Below are 25,286 nucleotides of genomic sequence, written 5' to 3' on the forward strand. Positions count from 1 at the left end.
AAGAAAAGAAAGTGCTATTTTTAGCCGTTGAGGAGCAATCTGTAGGGAAGAAGACACTGGAGAACGACTTGGTTTAGTTACAAAGCTCCTCAGACCGGAAGGGCCCTCGGGGCCCCGCGTGCAGCAGACGCGGCCGCAGTGCGACCTGGACCCGAAGACGGGCCTGCACGCCCGGGAAGATACTCGTTTCTCAGTCAGGCCGGGGCTTCGCCTCAACCCCTCAGCCGAATCCTGGAAGTGACTGATGATCAGGGGTGGCCGTCAGCACCACGGGTCGCGGATCGTGGGTCATGCTGTCTGTGAACCCACGTGCTCACTTCCCGTCGTCTGGAACTTCTTTCGTATCAGCTTTAATTCCTCTTTTCAAGATATGTTAATGGTGCTTTTTAATAACAAAAATGCCAATAATTTCCTGGTGGCTAGACAAGGTCAGAGCCACCCACCCCGGCACCAGGACACATGCACCGTGGGGAGGCAGCAGAGGCGTGGCTGATAAAGAAAGCGCTCTCTGGGAACTCACAACAAAAGTTCCTCTAAACAGTGAGTCTCGGGGCAAGTCTTTCCCTCACCTGGGCCTCAGGTCCCCCATCTCTGGACTGAAGAAGCAGGGACTTGCCACGGTCACCCAGGGTCGCCTGCACGGACCCCCACGGCAGCACCGTGCCTCTAACCCGCCCGGCTGCCTCAAAGGCAGCGGGGTTCCGAAAGCAGGTGCCCGTGCACCGAGCGGCAGCCAACATCTCCGTCCGTGAGAAAACCAGGCCAGCGGCACGCAGAGGGGCCAGCGGCAGGGCCGCCCCGGGCAGCCAGAAACAGGTCAGAGCCTGGACCCGGACATCTGTGCCACCGTCCCGAGTGGGAGGTGATTTACGCCTGTGTTGCTAACACTGCCGACTCCTCCCGCAAAGGTGTGAAAGCAGTGCTGACACACACACCCTGGCACACGCTTCCCTGAGCCACACGCGCCCGGCGCGCTGACTCAGGCAGACCCACCCCCCACCGCCCGTCCACAACCACTTACTCACCTTTGAGAAACTCTCATCATGAACAACTCGGCCATTAAGGGCAATAAACGGCCCGAGAAGCACAACCCGCAGGGCTCCCTGAGATCAAGATGCCGTGACGACACAGCACGCCGCCACGACTCCGCGGCACAAGGGGGCGGTGCGTGCGTCAAGCTGGGGCGCACGCAAACGCCAGACACAAAACGTGGCAGCGTAACTTAGCAAAAGCCTGTGACACCGTGGGGAAATGACGATGGCACGATGCTAAATGACAGACCACACACGTGCACGCCTCGAGGAAATCGACCACAACCTTCACGGTCTCCCGTGGGATGACGTCTCCCTTTTCGCTTTTCTCAACTCACGCGTCTTCTAAAAAGGGTGGGCTCTTATCGTTGAAGTTACGCTTTCATTTACTAAGACACCCCCACAGACTCTCTACAGGACCCGGAGGGAGCCCCAAACGGCCCCGCAGAGGAGCCCCAGCCGGGCTGAGCAGACGGCGGGGAGCACAGCACCTCCGTCCGCTGATTTACTTGCTGGTCTGGGTGGGCACCTCACGCGGGCAGCGGGGTCGGGAAAGAGCACCCCAAACAGGCCCGGTCCACCCTCGTGGGGCCCCCGCCAGGACCGCCACAGGCCGTGCCGTTTCTGGGGCGTGTGCGGGGCTCAAAGACCAAGTCAGAAGACCAGGTCGGGGGGGCAGCACGGGGAGCCACCCGGCAGAAACCCCACCCGGCCCCTCGCCAGCACACGGGAGCTACTGCCCGCAGCTGCACCTGCCCTGGTGACAGTCACCAGATGCCCTGCTGACGTGGGCCGGCCTCACGCATGAGGGCCTGTGTCCACGTGGGTTCCAGGCGAGCCAGCGCCCCTCCGTCGCCTGTCGCCTCCCCTCCTCTCCGGAGCCCGGCGCTCCGCTTCACCCCTGCGCGGACGTGCCGGGCGCCCGCGGCCCCGACCCCTTACCTGATCAGCTCGTAAGTCTCTCCCAGGAGCGGGTTGAAGGGCTTGCCGGTCCTCTCCCACTGGGAAGCCACCGCCGACACCGCAAAGGCAGCAACGCACTGGGAACAGCGCACAGGACGGTGAGTGGGGGGCCACGGGGGGGACGTGCAGCCTCTCCGCGCCAGATGTGCTCCTGGTGGCCCGAGTCTCCCTTGTCACGTGTTTTGAGATTACGGAACTTCCGGGGAAACGCCCTTCAGCACGAGCACTTCCTCAAACCACACGGGCAGGAACCGTGTGCCCCCTTCCCCAGCCCGGGCGGCCCCGAGGCCCCGCGCCAGGTCGGCCGGGGTGGCCGCACCCACACGCGGTGGGGGGAACGGGGGGGGGGCAGGGGGGCCGGTCCCGAGCGGACCTAGGAGGAGCCGAGGCACAGGGCAGGACGGCACCCAGGAGTCAGCAGGAGCCACGCGGGCCGATCACCACGGGGCCACTCACGTGGCGTCATGCTCACTGAACACCACAGTCTCGTGTCTGGCGCCCCCAGAAGGGGCCCACCGCCCACCTGCATCCTTTCCAGGGCCTGGGGCTGGCAGGAGGCTCTGTGAATGAGGTCCACGTGCTCCATGTACTCTGTGATCCGCTGGAGGAAACTCAGAGGCTCGTTGAAGGCGATGGGCATGGTGATCTTGGACAGCTCCTGGAAGGAGCCAGTGAAGACTCGTCACCACGGGACCGTCCCCAGGAACCCGAGCCCACGCCCGCCCCGCTCCGAGCGCACGGAAGATGCTCGTCTAGCTCGTCAGGAGAAAGGAAGTCAACCCCGTGGAGACCCGGCCTGCTCGCCTGCTCGAGCAGCAGCACTGCACATGGGCCACGGGCAGGGCAGGGCAGGTCAGAGAGAGGCCCCCACAGCCGGTGGGGGTGCAGCAGGGGGCCGCCTGGAGACGGGGCACCACGGCAGAAGCGCGTGCGCACCTGCCCTTTGGTCCCGCGGCCCCGTTTCCGGGAGCCCGCCCCACAGATGCTGTGGCAAACACACAGCAGACATCTGACAGGGATAGGCGGCCAGAAGGCACGGCACCGCGAGGGGACCGTAAGCCTAAGCAGTGGCTCCACGTGGCTGTGGCACCACGCAGCGAAACAGAGGCGGAAAAGCCTCTGGTTCGTCTGAAGAAAGAGGGAGGAGATGACACACGGTCCCCTCATGAGGCACGGGAAGACAGACCACGGAGGGTGGAAATGGTCTCCTCGAGGCAAAGGGCCAGTGCAGCGTGAGGGCAGGGACAGGAAGGGCAATTCTTGGAACCTCAGCCCAGAGATCTGACTTTAGGTTTACGACTTCGAACAAAAGTAATTTGGAAAAGCAACGTCCAAACATCGAGGACAAAAGAAACAAAGGAGCACACGCAAGCTCTGGGGGCCCAGCCACGTGGACGGGGACCACGGCAGGTAACTCCAAGCACGGTGACCGGAGACACGCCCTCCGGACAAAACGACCCGCAAAAGGCAACCAACTCACACGTGTCAGCACACACGCTGGTGGCGGCAGAAGTGGTCCTGTCCTCCGGAACCGTCGTGTGTGTGTGGGATAGAGCAGGTGAGTCATTAATTGAGTGCTGGTCTAAATCGGTCACCTGCACTGTCGTTAGAAACTGGGATCGTCGGTGTGGGGGCAAGAGGCACAGACATTCGACCGAGGGGGCTGGCGTAATCCCGTCATCCCAGATTTCAACCGTCGTTGAAACAAATCCAAACAGCTCCTAGCTCTCCCCCCGGAAAGACCGAGAACAGCAATTCATAGCCCACCCCCTACCCCTAGGGCCCAGCTGTGGTCCTGAGTCCTCTCTCTCCCTGCACAAGCGGCCGACTCCAGATCCTGGACGAGAAAGGGACAGAATGAGCCAGAGCTTCGTCTATAAGGGATCACGGCCAAGCCGAAGAGGCTATTAACAGCCAAAGAGGGAGTGGCTAGGGGGCTGGAATGCACCGGGGAGGTCTGACTCCGTGAGTTTGAAAAAAAAGAAACACAGACAAGCCAGTTGGTTACACTGGCCATGCTGGGTCATGCTAGTGAACCACATCACGTGGCGACGGTGATAAAGTGAGAATCACTCACTGACCCTGACTTTCTTCTGCAAACCGCACTGGCGGCCGCAGAAGGGCACGTTCTCGGCACAGAAACGTCCCAGGAAATAAAGGAAGAGTGACAGCACCGGCCCGAGCGCCAGGAGCTCTTAGTCGGGAGGGAGGTAACACCACAGACGGCAGAAGCACAGACAGAACGGTGCTCCGACAGCCGGGGACTGGACCCGGTGGGTAGCGGATGGTGCTAACGCGTGGCCTTCTGAAGTGTGAGGGTGGCCGTGCTGGTGGTAAAGAGCAACACGAAAAGTATTCACGAGTGGGGTCTGCTTCAAAATACGAGGAGGCGGGCAGCGGCGAGGCGCGGCGGTGTTCCCTGGCCCTGCCTGCCTCAGCGGCCCGTTGGCTAGCCCGGGGCCGCCGTCCCAGCGGGCGAAGGAGGAAGAGGGCCGTGTGCCACCCCAGAGGCGAAGCCCGTGGGTGCCGAGCCGGTGTAGCCCGGGGACACGCCGACCCACGTGTTAATCCGAATGCATCCTACGGCGGGTCCTTGGGGAAGGCAATGTGATGGTGTCGCTTTATGACAAGAAGCTGCAGGACCAAGGAGCTAGTCAGTGTTTATTATTTATTTTTAAGAGAGAGAGACAGACAGACAGAACCCAAGCCGGGGAGGGGCAGAGACAGAGGGAGACACAGAATCCGAAGCAGGCTCCGGGCTCCGAGCTGTCAGCACAGAACCCGATGCGGGGCTCGAACTCACGGACTGCGAGATCGTGACCTGAGCCAAAGTTGGACGCTTCACCGACAGAGCCCCCCAGGCGCCCGACCAAGGAGCTAGTCAAGTTCGACACCTATCTTCAGACAGATACACCCACCTAGACCTGACCTGCTCACACAGCCAGAAACGTAGGAGAAAACACTGCTAAGAGAAAAGAATCCCAAGCGTGCCATTTTAGAAGACAAGAGACGCGTGGGGCGCCTAGCTGGAGTGACTCTTAGTCTCGGGTTGTGAGCTGGAGCCCCATTGCTGGGTGCACAGTTACTTGAAAATACAAATCTTAAAAAATTAAAACATAAAAAAAGCCAAACAGGTGCGTACACAAGCCCGTGTGTGCGGAAGCAGGGTCAGAAGGCACGCCTGGGCTTTCCAGCTCTGTCTGCCGAGAGGCCTGGGGCAGGGTCACCCCAGGAGCGCCAAGCACATCCCGCGCCAGCCCTTGGTGCCTAAACACCAGCCGCCAGTACGAAGACAGCAGGGGGTATTAGGAAAGCCAAGTCAAGTGCGTGGTGAGCAGTGACGCTCCGACAGGAACGCTGGCGTCTCGCTCACCGAGCCCCGGCTGCTACATGAGACGTCACCACGACGGGAAGCCGGGTGAAGGGCAAACAGCTCAAAGTACCACCCGCAACCGTCTAGAAGTCCAAAGTTACTTCAAAATAAAAAGTGGGAGAAAAGAAGCAGTTTCCTCTGGGAAAGGGGGTGAAAGAGACGAGGGCAGAAATAAACGGCGGTGGCAGCACGCATGGGAGGCACGGGGGACAGTGCCGCGTGCCTGTCGGTACAACGCTGTTGGTACAACCCACGGCCTGCGGTGCGCCCTGCCCTCCCGAGGGGGGCACAGCTCACATTCCCAGACGGTGACAGTCCCGTCACGCAGGACCACGAGAAAAGAAGCCTGCGGCCCCGGGACACCGATTATCCAACCACCTCCTCTGAGCAAACCCTGATGCAAACCCTGAGCATCTGAGCTGTGCCCCAGGTCCCGCACTCCTGCCCGTGGCTCGCCCTCAGCCTGTGTCGAGCAGCCCACGGAAGCTCCCCACGTCGTGCGGACTGTCCAAAGCCGACTGTGAGCCCGTCACAGAACGCCAGGGTCAACGTAAACCCCTGTGATGCGTCTCACATCAGGAGGCTTGCCGCTGGCTGCGAGCACCTTGGCCTTCGCGCCTTTTCTCTCCCCCACCCCACGTGTGTCCCTGTCCTATCTTATCGTCCTTGTGCTACAAATGTGCAGAGCACGTCTCCCTAAACTATCAGCAGTGCAACAGATACCCAGGAATTGAAAATGTTTCAGCTTCAGGCCCTGAAATAAGTCCCTCTGAACTTACCAGGCCGATGCATTTCTTTAATATACTCCACACGCTGAAGTCACTTCTGGTAAACATCGGGGCAGGCAGTGACGTCCTATGAAAGAACGACCAGAGTGACACGGGTTGGTCCCTCCAGCACCAGGTTGACTTACAACTGATGATTTTGCCCAGTGACCATTTTTTTTTAGTTTTTAGATGCAAACACCGGCCATGTGTCTGCTCTGGCAGCCTGAGTGCTGTTAAGTCCTAAAGAAACGTTTCTGCACAGGCATCCTGGAGGGTCTCCCGGGAAAGGACGGTGACCACGGCAGAGGCCGGGCCAGGAAGGCACAAGACAGAGCCGCGTTAACAAAACCTTTCGGAAGTCTGCCGGGAGCCTGCCGGGAGTCCCTTTCAAACACAAGTTTGTTCTCCTGAGGCTCATTCCTTTCTAGGCTCTCTTCCTGCCAGCTTCCCGGGGAGGCCTAGGCAGTCTCCCTCCCAGGAATTGGGCTGGGATGAGACACTATTCCACCTGGGAAAGAGGGGTGCCTGAGCGGGCTGTGAAGCTAGAGTTGGGGGGCGGTGTGCTGGACCCATTGGCAAGGGTCAGGAGGGAAGAGCAGGAGGAGGGGGCCGGGGGCCAAGGTAGCAGGGCAGATGGGGCTCCGCTGTGGGAACGGGCCGGATGCACCTGAGGGCTCCAAAGAGGCCCCTGTCGGCTGGGACCAGTGACAACGGGGCCCGGGGCCGGAGCCAGAGGAACACAGAGGGCCGGCCCTCATCCCAAGAGGAGAGTGACCCTGCGGTCCCCTCTCCCAGCCAAGGCGCTCTGTTCACCATCGCTGGGGACCACGCAGACACTGGCCGAGAGGCAGAGGCAGTGCATTCAGATCTGTCTAGTGCCGTAGGGTGGAGAGGAGACGGGGAGGGTGTGGAGGCAGTTACGGGCGCTACAGGGGCGCAGGAGAGGCGGCCGGACTGGGATGTGACACAGGAGCCGGGAGGGCTGAGGAGCCCAGACGTGCGTAATGGGACCACATGTCAGAGCCGGGCGACAATGCGCGGGGGCAGGAGGACGGTGTTAGGCCGACGCGCGAACCAGATTCATGGGGCGCTGAGCGGAGGACAGCAGAGCATGACCCACTCTCGGACAGGCCATCGGAGCACACGTGCAGAGGTGCTCCGACGCCTGCCGGGAGAACGAGCCGACAGGCAGGGGCGGGACGCCCGAGTCCCCCGCTGCGTGCATCTAGCAGGCGCTGGGGTCTAGGGCCCAGAGCAGGGGCTGCGGTAAGGCTGCAGGGCTCCCTCAAGCTGCAAAGCAAGTCAGCGTGGTGGGGGACAGAGGCCGCCTGCCCACCGCCACCGCCTCGCGGGGCCTGTCTTGCCCTTGTCCTCACTTCTGCTGGGAAGACTTAGGTCACCGTCTCCAGAATCTAACTCGGAAGGAAAAGGAAATGTGGGGAAAAGGAAAGGGGGACTTGCTGCTCTAAACACCCGTTTCCAAACCGTAGGGCAGACAGGCAGTGCGACATTGAGAGGCAGGCGGTCTGCAGGGGGCAGCAGGAGGGCGGCCCTCCTGCCGGTCCACCCTGCAAGTCCTGGGGCGGGGACCGGAATCAGCAGTCAAGGCAGTGCCATCGCTGACCTCCAGGAGCCAAGGAGAGTGGCGTCGGGTCTCAGAATCTGTGGCTGAACAGGGCACCAGGGGATGCTGTCCGGGGGCACCATGGCTGGGTCACCCCTGGGCTCGGGACTCAGGAGAGCTGAAGGGGCGCCCTGTGGCACGGCCAGGGCGTCACAGATACAGCGGAAGATTCTCAAACGCGCGCACGATGACGTACCTGTGCTTCTGAATTCCATTTTCTCGAGGGGGCCTCTCCCCGGCCTTTCCGACCCCGTTACTTCTGCCGGAGTCCACACACATCACCGCAGCGACTCTCTGACTTGCCTCTGAAAATCCCCCCGAAGAGCTCTCAGAATCGAAGCCTGCACACAAGCAGAGTGGTAGTTTTTGCAGGGCCGGGGGGACACGGAAGCCCAGCTCCAGGAGCTCTGAGCGCAGAATACCGGAAGCTCTACTTCATTCCTAAAGGGCGCATTTTGCCACAATTCGCTCTGGTCCCCAAGAACCCGAGGCAGAGGCGGAGGTAGGAACGCTTCTGGGGGCTTCCCCAGGAGCTCAGACAGCACGGGTGCCCTGTGCACCTGGTGCAGCCTGGCCGCCACCTGAGGTCTGGCTGGGAGGCCGGGGAGCACGGTGTGCCCGGGTCTCAGGCCGGGCTCACGCCCTTCGGGGCAGGCCGCGTCTCGGGCACTCAGACCCACCTCTAGGCTGCAGAATGTCCTGTCTCTGCACAAGGTCTGCAGTCAGCCCCGCCTCTTCTAAATGCAAGCCGTGGGGGCACCTGGGGGGCTCAGTTGGTTAAACGTCCCACTCTTGATTTCAGATCAGGTCACGATCTCATGGTTCCGTTCATGAGATCGAGCCTCACACGGGACTCCATCCTGGCAGCGCAGAGCCCGCTTGGGATTCTCTCTCCCTCTTCCTCTGCCCTTCTCCAGCTTGCGAGCCACCGCCCCCCGCCAAAATAAACTTTAAAATAAAATAAAATACAAGCCACAGCACTGATGCTACAAGAACCTGCACCACGCAAACACACCTCCAGACTCTCACACCCATGAGCAAGAACCCAAGCACGGAACCAGCTGGAGCTCAGAGCACACCCCACGTCCACGTCCACAAAGAGCCACAAAGAGCTCGGTGAGCCGTAGCCACCAGGGAGGGGCTCCCGGACCACGGCGCTTGGCCATGACAGTGACCGTTTCCGGGAGGACGCGGGCTCACAGGGAGCTCAGTGCTCCCGCTGGCCCCTCACTTCACAGACCAGGGGGAGGCCCAGGGCATAAGGCCAGGCGGGTTGAGCACGCCGTCAGGCCCGAAATATAAAGAAACCTGCTGCGACACTTTCCTGAGGATACACAAAAAAGTCCTGTCTTGTACTTTTCCATATTGACAGGTTCCCAAGATGGAGTGTCCACACTCATCACATGGTGGCTTTGAGAGGACACGTTAAAAACAAGCCTCTTTAACGATGAACATTTTCTGAAACAGCCTGTCACCTCTGATCTCACTGAGACAAAAGCAACATCTACTTAATCCCCAGTCCAAACTTGGCTTCTTAAGGAGACCCCCGTGCTGCAGGGCCTGCCCGCCCTCCTCTGTGTGTCCCTGTCCCCACGGACCCCCCGTCAACGCTAAGAGGCTGCAGGCGGCAGCTGTGAAGGAAAACGTGCACCTAAATCACTGCCCGAACCCGCGCCCGGGAAAACAGGGCGACACATCACTGAGAACCCTGCTGAGGTCCTTTCTCACATTAAGCCGGCGCGACATAAACGGTTTAAACATTTTAACATACAACACGTGTTTATTACAGAAAAAAAATACAGATAAACAAAGGAGAAACTTGAAATCGCCTGTCATCTGATCACCCAGAGGTACACGCTGTTAACAGGTCTGTTTCCGTAGCCCTTAATCTGTACAAGTTTTTCATGTACTTTGAAAACTTTCCTCTTAATAGTGCCGGTTCTTGGAGGAAGTAACTGCCCATGAAGCCATTCCTCTAATAACTGCCGGGCGTAGACACTTCCCCTAAGATTACACAGGAAGGTGAGTCCTGTGGCGAAGTGATCGGGATTCTGCGTCCTCCACGGTGCCTCCCTGGGGCCCTGCTGCTTGTCTCCCACTATTTGGTTTAGACCAAAGAGCTGACGTGAGCCATCATTTCCGTGGACAGCTGCGTCCCGGGTCTCAGAGACGTGCAGAGAAGTGCAGCCGTGCAGGGAGGCGGGGGAAGGGGGAGGGGGGGCGCTTCTCTAAACGGCGGGCTACACAAAGCTCAGGTGCAATCTGGGGAAAAGTCTCCAGGCAGAGTCTGGAGACGCTCAGGGGTCCAGGTCCACTGGTCCCAAGCAGAAGGAAGCTGCCCACAAGAGTCCTAAGGGAAGGGCACGTCAAGGCCGGCTCTCTTGGTTAGAGGCCTGGTCGCCCCGCAAGGGCCAGGAGGCCCACAGAGCACGTCTTGGACGACACAAGCGGTCACTGAGGACCGTGCAGGTTAGGCGGACAAGCGCATTTCCTAGGCGCACAGTCTCGAGGAAGACCGCAGCTACGAGACCAGGAAAGACGACTCAAGTAACTGAGCTCAGCCCCTCCTGCTGCCTGCATCTCAAACAAGAATAAGTCAACAGTCGGGCCGTCGGTCCATCAACCTGGTCTGGGAGGAGGGGCCAGTCTGGCCGGTGAGTGACGAACGCCCCGGGCACACTGACCGGGCTCCAGGAGACAGACATTCACACAGCAAAGCGTGTCCAGAGGGGACAGTCACAGCAGTCACTACGGAAGTAGCCCCTTTGGCCACACCTGAAAGACTGTCACTAAAAACCTGGTCTGGAGAAATATTTCAAAGTTGCTATTTTTATACTCCTCCGCCTAAGGAAGAGGGAATTGGACTAGAATAGTTTCTCGAAGTCCCTTTCCACCAGTAAGAGTCCTCAACAGATGACAAAGGACGTTCCAATTGTTGACCACAGAGAATGGAGGGCCGTCTTGAACTTGAAGAGTCTTCGGGCTCATACGGCTACTTGTCACTTTCCTGCAGGTGCTCAGGGCTCCTTCCCGGTGATGGCGAGCAGCCAAGCTGAGCCAGTGCGGGCTGACCCAGCCCAGCCTCCCCTCCCCTGCCCCTCCCGCCCCCCCGCACCCGCACAAATCCCCATCCCCTCAACACACTGTTTTCCATCAGGCATACACTATTGTCTTTCGGACTACAGGCTGCGCAGCAGTCCTTAAAATGGTCACAGGAAAAGCGAAACGTAGCCGAACTCTGAAACGGTAAGAGGCGTCGCGGAAGCACGCACACTCACGAGCCTCGGAACACTTTACGCAGCACTAAACAAGATCCGGTTAGAACAGAGGACAGCGAGGCTTTGATCGTTACGTATAAATAACATAAGAGAACTGCCCGTCTCACTTAGGATCCAAATAACAGTATTTACGCTCCAGGGCAACTCTTCTAAAGACTAACATCCAGTTGCCCCTTCTTGTTATCACCTGTGGCCCAAAGCTGAGCTTCTCCCCCGCAGCTGGGATAGGGTACATGCGAGTCAACGCCGGGGGACACGTCGGGTCTCTCTCCTGCATGGCCTCACATCCCAAGGCCAAGTCCAGGACCCGGACCCAAGCTCCTGCGCCCACACCGTGGCCTCTGAGTCACTTCCTGCCCCGCTCACCTGTGACAGCATCAAAGAATTCCTCCTCGCCGTTCATCCTGCCGTAGCCCGGCTCCCTCGCCACCCGGTCTTGGCTCTTCTACTGAACCATTGTACTGGACCTACATCGACAGCGTAAGTAATCGTGCGCCGTGAACTTTCCTTCTGGTGAAAACCCAACAGGCACTGGAAATCTAAGGGGAGAAAACATTTCAGTACACTTAGCTTTCAGAAGTTTTATGGTTCAGAAACATTTAGAAAATACCCATTCACCATTCTTGAAATCAATCTCAATTACAACGTAAGCAAAGAAATAAAATGAGTGATCTAACAAATGCAGGATTTCAAAAAGTATGAAAACATCCATAATATAAATATCCATCAATGAATAATAGATCAAGAAGTAATCATTATTTGAAGTTATTAGTGTTTTTTTAATGTTTATTTATTTTTGAGAGAGAGACAGAGTAAGAGTGGGCAGGGGAGGGGCAGAGAGAGAGGGAGACGCAGGATCCGAAGCAGCTTCAGGCTCCGAGCTGTCGGCACAGAGCCCGACGCGGGGCTCGAACCCACGAACCGTGAGATCCTGACCTGAGCCGAGATCAAGAGTCACACACTTAACCAACTGAGCCACCCAGGCGCCCTTATACAGTACTTCCACTTTTTAAAGATAATTACAAATTTTTAAAAAGAAAACAATGAAATGATAGATTCGGAGAGAGTTACTGTACAGGTGGAAAGGCGGGTCAGTTTCGCTGGGTGTTCACTCACATGTCTGGGGCTCAAACCTGCCCCCAGACGTCCCACTGAAGGTCACCACATACCCACACGGAAGCTACAACAGGTGGTTATAGGCAAACGTACAGAATGATTTTCAAGTATTTGTTTCACGCCAACTTAAACAATTTTTTTAATGTTTATTTATTTTTGAGAGGAGGGGGAGGGGCAGAGAGAGAGGGAGACACAGAATCCGGAGCAGGCTCCAGGCTCCGAACTGTCAGCACAGAGCCCGACGCGAGGCTGGAACTCACGAACCACGAGATCGTGACCTGAGCCGAAGTCAGACGCTCAACTGACTGAGCCCCCCAGGCGCCCGGAAGAACAGGATTTTATAAATGGAAGAGACTGAGCAAAAGATTAGCCTTGTCCCAGAAGGTCTGACTTTTTACAAAAACAAGCTGAGTCCATCTCACTATGTTAGTTAACACAGATCTGGGCCCCCAGAGCCCTCCTGCGAGTTCTGAGGGTGGTGAAGCAGCAGCCGGTCCCGAGGGAGGGACATGCCCTCTGTCCTTGAGTGGAGACACAGCACTGGGTGACGTCCCCAGAGCGACTCATCTCTGGCCCCGTCCGGTGCTACACGAGCTCCCACACTAGAAAACAAACTGGCATTAAGTTCCTCCATTCTTCCTGCCTTGAAAGGCTCTCTCAGAGACGCCTTTTCCCTTCCCACCGGTGGAACCAGGCACCAGGCGGCTTCTGGAAACACCCATACAAAGCCTCACTCACAAGTCCGGGATTCGTTGCCTGTGCACATTAGAGAAGTTATTACTTACTTCCAGTTCCTCTGGGACAAAATGTGTCCCCTCTACAACACGTAGCAACTTACTCTGCCCCGCTAGAAGCCACCCAAAGGACCCAGGGTCCCTGGAGGAGAAATGGCTGAATCCAGGACTGGGAACCAACCCTCCAGGGCAGCAAGAAGCTGGGGGTCCTGGCACAAGATGCAGGATGGGCCTGCAGAGGCTCCCTCTGCAACAGGAGAACCGTCTGAGCACCAGGATGCTCCAAGACACTGAGACACATCGGGTACAGCTGGGTCCTCGCTCGCGAAGATGCCGGAAGGAGACGGGGCGGCCGTCCCGGATGATGCCGGCTCACCCGGTCGTCCCGGAGCAGGGGCCACGCCGATCTCCTCAGTGTCGCTCTGATGTCGTGCCCGTGCTGCCGCAGCGAGCACAGCCGACTTGCTCTGAAAAACCAGTCAACGACGGGAGCACCAGGAGTCCTCCTGTCTCCTCTTGGGCGCAGCCTCTCTGCACCGTTGGGGGGGGGGGGGAGGGGCAGGTAACCAGGGTGGGCGCTGCTACAGAGCAGTTTCCAGCGGGTCCATGGGATGGGATGAGGGTGTGTGAGAGGCGAAGGGGCCGGGAGTCCTGACCCGTCCGTGCGGTGATCCCCCACCACGGGCTGCAGTGGATACTCACTCCCGGCCTCTCCGGGGGGACACCAGCCCGGGAGACACCACCAGTCCTCCCGGCTTCCCACAAGACGCCTCCCCTCATTGAGAGGAGTCTCACCCAGCTCTCTCCGAGGGGCGCCCTCTGACTGCCGTCCGTGCGTCCAGGACCCTGGCTCAAAACGCAAAATGTTCCTCCACCACTTGTACAAGTCCCTGTGCCTAAGCCTTACACATCCATCTGCACGACTCTCTCAGGAAAACAGATCTGCTCGTCTAGGACTGAGTGAGTGGCTAAGGAACCCTGGAGGTTACTCTCCAGGGTCGACTCAAGAGGAGACCTGTGAGTTATCTCTCTTTCTCTATAAACACCAGGCAAGGCCACCCAGAGGTGATCTTCACAGGGAAAGACAGGGACACGAGTAAATGAAAGCACTGAATCTACTTCTGCAGTTAAATTACCAATTCTGGATTTTTAGATTGTTCGAACTAACATAAGTCCTATCTAACACTTTAAAAACGTGCTGGCAGGCACCAACCAGATGGAAGGGGAGGAAGGAAACAGAGGACCCGCCTGACACAGTAAACCAAGCAAAAATATGGCACACACCTGGAACACGCCCCGAAGCAGCAACAGGACACACGGTCTCCAGCAGCGACCGGATGTCAGGCCACAGATTACATCTCAACAGATTTTACCAAAAACTCTTGCGCAAATCACCTCCTCTGCCCGTAAGGCAACGAGTTAGAAATCGATACCAGAAGGAAAACTGGAATAGTCACAAACTGTGGAAATCCAACGGCAGGCTCTTAAGCAAACAACGGGTCAAAGAAGAAATCCCAAGGGAAATGGGAAAATACTTAGAAACAAATGAAAATGAAGACACAATATACCCACACGTAGGAGACGCAGTGAAGCCAAATGCTGAGGTGAGGGAAACTTATAGCTACCAACACCAGCATCAAAAACTCTCAACCTAACTCAAATCAACAACCCGACTTTCCAAGCTGAGGAAAAAGAACAAATACCAGGGTTAGCAGAAAGAAGGAAATAAGGACAGAAAAACAGAGAAAATCAATGAAACTAAAAGTTGGTTCCCTGATAACATCAACAAAATGATCACCTTCAGCTAGGTAGACTAAGAAAGAGAGAGAGAGAGTACGCAACTAAAATTGGACATTCTTACCGATTCGACATAAATACAAAGGACTCATAAGAGCCTACGAACTATGAGCGATGATACGCCAACCACCTGGATACCCTAGATTGAAACGGACAAATTCCCAGAAACACAAGACTCACCAAGACGAACTCACAAAGAAACACAAAATCTGTGACTAGTAAGGAGACTGAACCAAGGATCAACCCTCACGGCAGGGGCGCCTGGGTGGCTCAGTCAGTCGCGCGTCCAACTCTTGATTTTGGCCCAGGTGATGATCTCCCGGTTCGTGAGATCAAGGCCCGCATCAGGCTCCTCACGGACAGCATGGAGGCTGCTCGGGATTCTCTCTCTCTCTGCCCCTCTCCCTGCTCACATTCTCTCTCTGTGTCTCTCAAAATAAATTTAAAAACTTCACTTAAAAAAATCTCACAGCCAAGAAAAGCCCTAGGCCCGATGGCTTCCCTGGTGTATTCTACCAAACATCCAAGGAAGAACTAAGACCAATTCTTCTCAAACTTTTCCAAAAATTGAAGAGGAGGGAGCATTTCCTAACTCATTCTATGAGGTCAGCATGACCCTGAACCAAGGCCAAACAAAGACACTACAAGAGGAGAAAACTACACTGCAATGTCCCTTAAGAACACAGAGGCGAGGGGCGCCTGGGTGGCGCAGTCGGTTAAGCGTCCGACTTCAGCCCGGTCACGATCTCGCGGTCCGTGAGTCCGAGCCCCGCGTCAGGCTCTGGGCTGACGGCTCGGAGCCTGGAGCCTGTTTCCGATTCTGCGTCTCCCTCTCTCTCTGCCCCTCCCCCGTTCATGCTTTGTCTCTCTCTGTCCCAAAAATAAATAAAAAACGTTGAAAAAAAAAAAAGAACACAGAGGCGAAAGTCCTCAACAAAATAACAGTAAAACAAACACATTAAAACGCATTCAGCAACACATTAAACGGACCATACACAACGACCAGATGGGATCTCTTCCTGGAGTGCAAGGATGGTTCAACATATGAAAACTGATTGATATAATAGGTCACATCAACAGAATCATGGGGAAAACACACATGACCTTCTCAGTCGATGCATAAAGATCATCTGAGAAAATTCAACACATTTTCGTGATAAAAACTCCAAAAGCTAGCAATAGAAGAACAGTACCACCCCCTAGGCAGAGCCAAATATGAAAACCAACGGCAAATACAGTCAAAGGCGAAAGACTGAAAGCTTTTCCTCTAAAATCAGGAACAAGGCAAGGATAGCAGTTCCTCAAAAATTAAACACAGAATTATCACATGACCCAGCAATCCCACCTACCGGCATTTGCCCAAAAGAACGGAACGCAAGGTCCCGGAGAGATGTTTGCACACGCAGGCTGACAGCAGAATTACGCACAACAGCTAAAACGTGCAAGCGAGCCGGTACCCGCTGGCGGGTGAACAGAGAAACCAAATGTGGTTTATACGCACAATGGACCATCCCGGCCTCGGAAAGGAGGGAAAGGCTGATACCCGCCACCACGTGGAGGGACCTTGAGGACACTGTGCTCAGTGAAGTGAGCCAGGCACAAAAAGCAAATACTGTCCGATTCCACTTACGTGAGGACTTAAGGAGTGGTTAAATTCATAGACACAGATGATGGCTGCCAGGAGCCGGAGGCAGGGGAATGGGGATTAGTGTTTAATGGGGACAGAGTTTCAATTTTACAAGACGACAACGGTGCCAGGGAGGGGTGGCAATCAGGGTTCCACACGGTTATGAATGATTTACTACCACTGAAACGCACACTTAAGAACGGTTAAGATGGGGGCGCCCGGCTGGCTCAGCCAGTGGGACGTGCGACTTTTGATCTTGGGGTTGTGAGTTCCAGCCCCACCGTGGGTATAGAGATTATTTTTTTAATGGTTAGGATGGTAAATTTTATGTTATTCTACCACAACTGTAAAAATCGCAAAAAGTACATTAGCACTGCAAACAAAAAATAAACGATTATGCACAGAGCTCAAACGCACTGGCTGCTAAGCCTACTCAGCTTCACGCTAAAAGGGAAACGCTGCCATTATCACCAGCGATGGGATTGTTGCTAAGGAGGGACCCCAAAACCTCATCTCACACTCCAACCTCGGGGAATGTTTCTCCTTCTGACGGCTCAAAGTGGTGGCTCATTCTCACCAGGAAACCGTGTGGCCGTGTGAAATCAGGGACCTGCAGAGCAAGGTCGGGCGCTGGCACGGGGAGGGAGGCGGACGCGGACCCCAGGCCGGAACGCAGGGCGGTCCCAGAAGATCGCCAGGGCGACTCGGGAGGCCCCGCACGGAGAGCAGCCTCGGGAACTGGGCCCGCGCTCAAGGCGCCGACTGCCTATGGCTGGGTTTCCATCCAGCACAAGTCAGAAGCTCTACCTTCTAGGGCACAGTTCATGGCAAGGCTCTCATGGCCCCAGCTCTTAAGGTCAAGGCCAAACGATCTAGAAACAGATGCCCCGTCCACAGTGCAGAGAACTCGATGAGCCTCAGGCTAGGGAGGCGACAAACCAGAGCCCCCCCCTCTCCCCCTCCCCCGGGTCCCCGTGGGCGTGAGACCCCTGGAGAGACGTTACAGTAACACTGAAAGTTACCAGAGTGCTCGGCGGTTCCCCAGGGGCCCCGGAGCAGGAAACACTGTCGCTTCCGAGCGTGGAAGCCGCACGGCTCAGCACACACTGGACAATCAGCCGTGGGCGGGAAGTGAGGAACAGGGTGGCAGAGATGGGAGCGAGAAGTCAGGAACAGGGAAGCCAAGGCTTCTCGGTGACGCTAACGCGTGGCAAGGGGGACGCTGGCCCTGGTGGAGGGGCGGCCCCCGGCTCGCGGGCTCTCTCCACCAGGCAGCTCCACAGGCTCGAGTGAGGGGCCCCGAGCCACCCCGTCCTGTGCCTCTGGAGCCCTCGCCCCTGTGGGGGGACACCGTGCTTGGGGCCACTCGTACTTTTGGTGCCTCGAAGCCACTTTGTGCACGAGGCCCACCCGTCACCGGATGCCCACTATGCCACAGCCCCGCTTCCCTCCTTCGTAAAGCCTCAAAAATTCATGCAGGCACACACCCCACCCGCACAGGCTCCAGCCCGCCAGAAACGCACTCGCGGGCTCCGTCGGGCGCGGGGCCGCTGGCTGCCGGGGACTCTGAGCCCCTGGAATGGGGCTGAGACCACGGGGCGGGGGCCTTTCCCGCTGCCCACCCGGCAGCCCTGTCCAGCTCCCGGGATCCCGCCACACACAAGGAGCCGGTCGGCAGAGCAGGGAGGCGCCAAAGCACCGGGGCCGGTCGACCTTGCCAAGACCCAGCCACCGGGTGCGAGCCAGTAAGGATATCAGGCCAAGCCCGCCGTTCGCTCTCCTTTCCAAAACTGCCTGCACTGCTCAACTCGCAGTCACGGAAACATGCCTCGGGCCACCCGCTGAGGGACCCTCCGGCCCGCCGGTTCCCACAGCCGCACAGCCGGGGCGGTCAGCGACCTGCTCGGGGCGCACACAGCCTGTCTCACAAGGTGAGCCGCACGGACCGTCTGCCTCCCTCCCGGGGAGCGCCGCGCACTCGGGCCTCCGGGACCAGGGGCGGGAGCAGGGACTGACCGCTGGGCTCTGCGTCCTTCCACCCGTGCGGGATGTGATTCCATCCGGTTGTACGCGACGCTCCACCGAGTGCCGTTTCCAGGCCACGGCGGGTGAGCCGTGTGTCCCTGTGTGTGTCCCTGTGTGTGTCCCTGCCCGGGTCTTCGTCATCTTCATCGCAAAAGCCGGCCTCCTGACACTGCAGAATTTACGGCTTCTCCCCCGACGGGCAGCTGTGGGCTCCTTCCAACACACTGGCGCCACCCTCAGAAGGCACCACCTCGCTTCCAGACCGGCCGAGCCGGTTTACCAGCCACTGTGCAAAGGCTGGTGGGTGGGGTTAGGAGTCCACTCAAGAAACGGAGGGCTTCTGGGCTTGAGGAAGGTACACGAACCTCTCATGCTCTGTCAATCGCTAACTGTTCACCGCTCTCCGGGCCAACAGGGTGGCCTTGAAAGGCAGGCAGAGGGTGAAGCTGCCTGGCCCGGAGGAGGAGAGCAGGGGAGCCACACTTCCTGGTGGGACTGGGCCGGCCGGCTGGCTCGGCAAGTGGGAGTGAAGCACTCCACCACCCAGGACCACTCCTTCTAGCTCCCTGTGCCCCCTCCAGATCCCCGCCTCCATTGAACCAAACTCCTTCTCATTCAACGAGTGCCAGGAATACATCACACACTTCAAGGAACAAGAGCTTAGAACCCAGCACCAAGTGTTTCCAAACATGCACGGGATGAACGCAAGCTTTTTCACGTACACACGTTTGTTTTAATCGACCTCGTCATTGCGACCAGAAAAAAGCGGTTCCAACGCAGCTCGAGAGAATGCGTGAGAACACTCGGGAACTCTGTCCACGGCCTGTGGTCTGTGTTCACAGAAGACCGCCGAGCAGCCACCACGCCAGAGGGTGCCGTGCAGAGCCCTGAGAGTCCGCAGGGCCAGCCCCCCCGCGCTGCCTGGTAGCCTTTGATGAGCAGAACCAAATGCCGCGGACGAGCAAGGAGCGACCGTGGCAGCTGGGATGCGGGGCGTGGTGCGGGAGCAGCGAAAGGGGGTGCCCCGGCCATCCTCAGGGCACCCCACTCCCACAGAGCCTGCTGCCAGCCTCCGTCCGGCAGGATGCTTCAGATGCCATCTCCGTCACGGCACAGAGTCCCGTCTGCCATACCTGCCCTTCCGTCTGCCTGCTGCCCTTCCCTGTCCCACGTCCTTCCCGCTCATCTCCAGGGACGCCCTTCTCACTGCGCTGATATCAGACCTGCTGGCTACTCCCAGCTACACTTCCTGAACACTAATGGTGGGGACGGGCGGTGTCAGGGATGAATTTGTAACCAACGTCCCAAATACGAGAGAGAAACAAAAGGGGAAAAATCGTAAAACTCTGTGTTCGTTGTTTTTCTTCAGGAAGGTAACTAGGTTCTCCACTAAGTTCTCCAAAGGGCTCTGCATCCAAAACTGGGCTATGACCCCACGTGTGGGCCCCACGTGCCAGTGAGCACACCAGGCACCTGAGAACAATGGGAGCGGGTCACACACACATCCCGGAAGCCCAGATCCAGTAGATCTGGGGCTGGGCCTGGAACCTGCACTTCTCAGAAAATTCCCCGGGTTTTTCTGATGAGAAGCCAGGGTTAAAATCCCTCCATCGCTAACCAAAGAGCCTTCCGCCCTGACAGGCATCGGCATTCAACCCAAAGCACAGCTAGCACAGACAAGCACCTACAGCACCACTGAGAGGCTGGCTCCCCGCACGGGGACCCCTCCCACCCTGCTCTGTCCTGGGGACCTGCCCTGCTCCCCCAACCCGGTCAAGGACTCTGGAAGACAGGTCCTTGGTCCTAACTTATGCAGGATTATACAGCATGGCTCCGGCCCTTCTCTCCCCTGTCCAGTGTGTGCCAGTGTGACATCTGTCACCACTGTCCTTTTTCCTGGTGCTTCTCTACACACCAAAGGGTTCCAGTGTGGACATCAAATCATACAGTCACCCTGGTTTTAAGGCAATGGCAGAAGTCACTTTCTGGCCAACACAGTGGCTCAGTGTGTCAGACTTCAGCTGATCTTTTCTCGCGATCAGCCTTTTGTTTGTCCAATAAAACTCACAGCCTTCCCTGCCCCGTGGCTGCCACAGATTTTTCCAGAATCTGGATTCAGTACAGCTTCTCTACAGACCATTCTCGTGTATGTCATGCTCTCTCCCAAGAACCTCTGCACCAGCCTGGACCAAGATTGTCTCCGGGCACCTTTTAAGGCCAGTGCCCATCCACCACTCACCATCAGACAGGCCTGGCCACCCAGGAGCGGCCCAGATGGTTTCCACCGCTGACAGGCCTCAACCCTGGGGACAGCCCCAAACCCTAGCACCCAGGGACCCAGGGTTTCTTGAACAGACTCCCAGGCACGGTGGGATGAGGCCCAGAAGAGCGCCACGCACACGCCCACCCCCCACCCCCATCGGGCCCCAAGGCTGTGGAGCCAGGGGCCGCTCAGCCAGGATTGATCCCAAAGTCCGGGTCTCCAAACAGCGCCTGCAGGCAGTGCCGCCCGGATCTCAGACGTCTGCTTCTTCAAGACAATCCTTGCTATTTTTTTACTTGTAAGTCTTCTCTACCCCCAATGTGGGGCTCAAACTTACAACCCAAGATGAAGAGTCGCACGCCCTACCGGCTGGCTCAGTCCAGCCGGGCGCCCCAAGACAGCCCTTTGTAAAGGCTTACTTCTACTCTGGCTCCACACAAAGATCACGACGTTTGCATAACCTGAAGGTCCAGGCGAGAGACCTGGTTTGGGGTTCTGCCCAACGGCCCCAAGTTCTTTTCTGAGTTTGGAAGGGAGAGGAAGAAACGCCGTCGAGTTCGCAGGCCTGCCCGAGTGGCCATTGATCGCACAGTCCCCAGGAGAGCTGCGGGTACGGGCCGCACTCCACACCGCGTCTCCCAGTCCGGGCTCGACCCAACCCGGGCGTGACGCAGCTGTCACACCAAGCACTTTGAGAAAAAGAAATGACGGCAGGGACACAAGTTAATCACCGCGTGCGGAAAGCGCATTTAAAGTACCCAAGTGCCACCCAAGACACTAACGCTTGTTATTGATCAGTCAAGTTCACATACTAACTTCCTTTCGGTCTCACTCCGCTACGACTCAACTGTAAAGTGCGCCAAGCTCAGGGGGAAGCTGCACGCGTGACGGCGTGCCAAGCACTAAGTCAGGAGTCAGCCTCCACCGGGAGGACACGGCAGTGGCCCCGACCACGCGCTGGCTGTCCCCGTGCCCAGGGCCCTCGGCTGAGGCACGGTGTCTCCGTAAGCACCGGACAACCCCACGCGAACAGTCGGAACTTGAAGTCACCCCTGTGACTCATCTCAGCAGAAGGCAGAGCTGCCCACCTAAGATGTCCTGGCTTCGCTTCGAAACCGCATCTGCGCCTGTCTGTGTCACGGCCAACTTCAGCGCTCTCTGGCCGGGACGGAACGGGCAGCCGAGGGGCACCCGGCACCCGTCATGACACTGGACACTCTTCCGTTACATTTTCACAGACAGTCCTCACAGGAGCCTGTGCTGCAGCCACAGACCCCCGACGCGAGAAGAGAGAAGTAACTCTGCCCCCATCGAAGTCAAGGGGCTGCGGCTGGAGCCCCAGGGCCCCCGCCCGCGCTCTCCCTGCTGCCCCCACCACTTTCGGAATGATTCTTCAACTCTGGAGCATGTCAGCCACCTGGAGCACCGTCCTCCCGGCTCTCACTCCATGTAAGCCCTATGTGCCTCGTATCCGCCGCAGCCAAACTCCCAGGAAAAGACGAGGCCGTGGCTTTTCAAAGAAATACTAAAGAAACCATTTGTACGAGACAACTAGCCCCGTTTGAAGACAGTACTGAGTGCCTAAAAGGTTGGAAAACTTCCCCACTAAAAAACCAAATGTCCTTTTGTAATCAGCTGAATGTAACAAAACGTTAGCAGTCCAGCCAGCTTTAAGTGCACGTGCAAGCCTCATTTGCTAGCATTTCCTGGAGGGCATGGCTGAGGGCACTAGGATAAAAGTCAAGTGGCACTTTTTAAACATTACAATAACCCCGTTGGTCAAAATGCTAGACAAAACGGGAGTCTGATGCCCCGAAACGCCTCTGAGACAAGGAATGCCCTGGGCGTGCTTCGCGGTAATGCAGCGAGTCTGTTCAGAACTGAATTGCGAGCCACAACGTCAGACCTGCATGGACCTCCATCATCGCCCCGCTCCTACAATTCAGCCTTCCGCACGGTGAACATCAACCACCTTGCTGCCAACGAAGCAACTGGGCAGCCGGTGGGATATTTCAGGAAAAGCTGGGATAGCCAGATGGAGAATTCCTTTATTTCAGTAGGAATAAAATGGTTCTATAAACACTCATGCTCACAAAAAAATGAAAATCTCTCAGGTGCATATGCTGTAAGAAATACAATTCTGACACACTGTAATACAGCACATGTAGAATGTTCCAGAAGAAAACGTTAAGGGGCTATTGTAAACAATAATTTTGGTTTTAAAAGGCCATAGGGAGGGGTGCCTGGGTGGCTCAGTCGTTTGAGCGTCCGACTTCGGCTCAGGTCATGATCTCATGGTTGATGAGTTCGAGCCCGGAGTCAGGCTCTGTGCTGACAGCTCAGAGCCTGGAGCCTGTTTCAGATTCCGTGTGTGCCTCTCTGTCTGCCCCTCCCCCGCTCATGCTCTGTCTGTCTCTCTCTCTCTCTGTCAAAAATAAACAAACATTAAAAAAAAAATTTTTTTTTTTTTTAAAAGGCCATAGGGAGAGGCACTTTAAGAGTGTAAACTCTGAAGCCAGCCTACTTGGGTTCAAATCCCTGCTCTATCATCCACTACTGTGTGACTCAGAGTAAGTTACCCACCTCTCCGCTCCTTGGCTCACTCATGAACACATTAAGGATGTCAAACACAGGAATAAAGGGAATATAATAGGCTCGCTGCAGTCCTGGGAAGACAACTGTTACACAGTATCACCACCTGAGGTAGGAGCTGTTATTAACATTAAGGGCATGTGACGCAGACAGGAAAAGCAAATCTACCCGGGAGAGTCAGTCCATGCACGGTCATGTTTTCAGTGACAACACCATGCCAGGCCCCGCGCTGGACAAGGAGGAAGTGGAGCCGGTAAGGTTCCTGTTCTCAACAAGAGGAAAGGGAACTAATAATCTGGGGCACCTACTATGTGCCGGGGACTTGGGGGTGATGGGGTCGTCTGCTCCTCAGCCCTGCAGGTAAATGACATATGGCACAGAGGAAGGAGCTGAGGCTGGGGGAGATGGGAAAACACCACCCAGCGGACGGTCAGCAAGAGCCTTCTACTTGGAGGGACGCCCTCCGGGACACCGTCCTTGCACCAGCCCCCAGGGCTGTGTCCCTCCCACATCCCCAGTGGGTTGGAGGGGTCAGGCAGCTTGCTGCCTGCATTCCAGAAATGAACGAAGGGAGCGAGGCCAGGTCTCCAGATGTGCCCAGGCAGGCAGTCCCAGAAAAGGGGCTAATGCTGCCGCAGCTGCGGGCCCAGGTGGGCAGCTGGTCCCGGACTGACACTCAGGATACAGACCCGGGACGTGAGCACGGCTTCCCGGGAGGTGACCCTCACACTCAGGAGCAGCGGGAACACCGGGCCAGCACCTGGTTTCTCCTCCCGCACACGTGGGGGTACCGACTGGAGACCGCCCCAGGCCCCGTTCTGCGAGGCTGCGCTCGGTAAGTCCGACGGCTTGCGCGGGAGCGGGGAAAGAGGAAACACGTCCGACCTGTGCGACATCGGTGTCCGGTCCAGGGCGCCCCACGGCACGACGGGCAGCGACGGCTGACACACGGACGGCGAGCCAGGCGCGGGCGCACCAGCCCTCCCACAGGTGGTCGCCCGGGGCGGCGGGGTCCCCGGCGGGGACGCTGCCCCTCCGCGCGGCCCGCGTGTGCGACCCGGGGCCGCAGCCCAGCCCGCCCCGACCCGCAGCCCGCGCCCCCGGCCCTCCCGCCGCCCGGCGGGGCGGGCAGGCGAGCCCAGGCCTCCCAGCCCACCCGACTTCCGGCGCCGCGGTTGCCCGGCGACGCGGGGCCTCCGCCGCCGCCCCCCGCCCGCCGCCGCCAACTTTCCTCCCAAGTTTCCCCGGGGCCGCAGGGCTTGACGGGCGGGCGGGCGGGCGGCGGGGGTCGGGCCGGGGTCGGGCCGGGTCCAGGCCTGGCCGGCGGGTCGGTGAGCACGGGGCTCCCGCTCCCCACCACCACCCCGCCCCGCCGGGCCTCCCGCCCGCCCGACGCCCGCCCGAGCCCCCGGCGACGCGGGGCCGGGGTCCGGGCCGCTCACCTGGACCGCGGTCCCTCCGGCGCCGGCCGAGCCTCGCCGCCCACCCCGCCCCCGCCCCACAGGCCCGCGACCCGCTGACACCGAGGCGGAAGTGCGGCCGGCCGCCAGGCAGACTGACAGCCGGCGCTCTCCGCTCGCCGCGCCCGGCGCCGGAGCGTCAGCGGCCGTCCGCCCAATCCGCGCCCGGCCCGAGGGCCGCGCCGGGAGGCGGGACTATGCTAATCATTTGCGGGAGCGGCAACCCCCGTTGCCCCTCGGGAGTCCCGCCCGCGCGGAGGAGTGACGCCACGGACAGCCAGTCACAGCAGGCAGAGGCGGGGTTATGCAGATACTGACCCTAGGTGGGTGGGAGAGAGGGAGGAAGGGGCGTGGCTGGACGGGTTGAGTTTACAAACAGCGAGTCAGGTGGCGGGGGTGCTGGGCGGTTGGTGGCTCTGCGCTCCGCTGTTCCCGACCCCCAGGGGACGGGCGGCGGCGGGAGTCCTCCTCTCAAAGCTGTCTTCCTCAGTTCAAACATGTTGCGGGCTCCCCCTTGTCCACCCTCCTTGGCATACCATTCATCGCTCACCAGAATCCTGCGCCAATTTACCCTCCGGCCCTATCCCTGGCAGTTAATTCCCCTGTTTAAAACTCACTAATCTGTAGCGGCTCCGC

General features: G+C 58.1%; 1 protein-coding gene across 7 annotated transcripts in view; it reads right to left on the reverse strand.

The window, feature by feature from the left end:
• OSBPL2 (oxysterol binding protein like 2) overlaps positions 1-24,842 on the reverse strand; it is a 37,195-nt gene extending 12,353 nt beyond the window's left edge. Inside the window, exons 1-6 of one of the 7 annotated variants that reach the window (XR_006292856.1) lie at positions 24,633-24,763; positions 11,403-11,575; positions 7,955-8,099; positions 6,147-6,222; positions 2,518-2,652; positions 1,974-2,071 (exon numbers count right to left, since the gene is read on the reverse strand). Coding sequence is in view for 6 of the 7 variants with exons in the window: in XM_043553520.1 (XP_043409455.1) it covers positions 1,974-2,071; positions 2,518-2,652; positions 6,147-6,222; positions 7,955-8,099; positions 11,403-11,439 (491 nt within the window). In the remaining variant the exon portion in view is untranslated. Of the gene's footprint in view, positions 1-1,973; positions 2,072-2,517; positions 2,653-6,146; positions 6,223-6,801; positions 7,612-7,954; positions 8,100-11,402; positions 11,576-18,326; positions 18,465-24,075; positions 24,202-24,632 lie in introns of those variants that run through there. The other 6 variants (XM_043553520.1, XM_043553522.1, XM_043553521.1 and 3 more) reach the window with 6 other exon arrangements.
• Positions 24,843-25,286: the final 444 nt, after the last annotated feature.

This window comes from Prionailurus bengalensis, chromosome A3 (genome assembly GCF_016509475.1).
Source record: "Prionailurus bengalensis isolate Pbe53 chromosome A3, Fcat_Pben_1.1_paternal_pri, whole genome shotgun sequence".
NCBI lineage: Eukaryota > Metazoa > Chordata > Mammalia > Carnivora > Felidae > Prionailurus > Prionailurus bengalensis.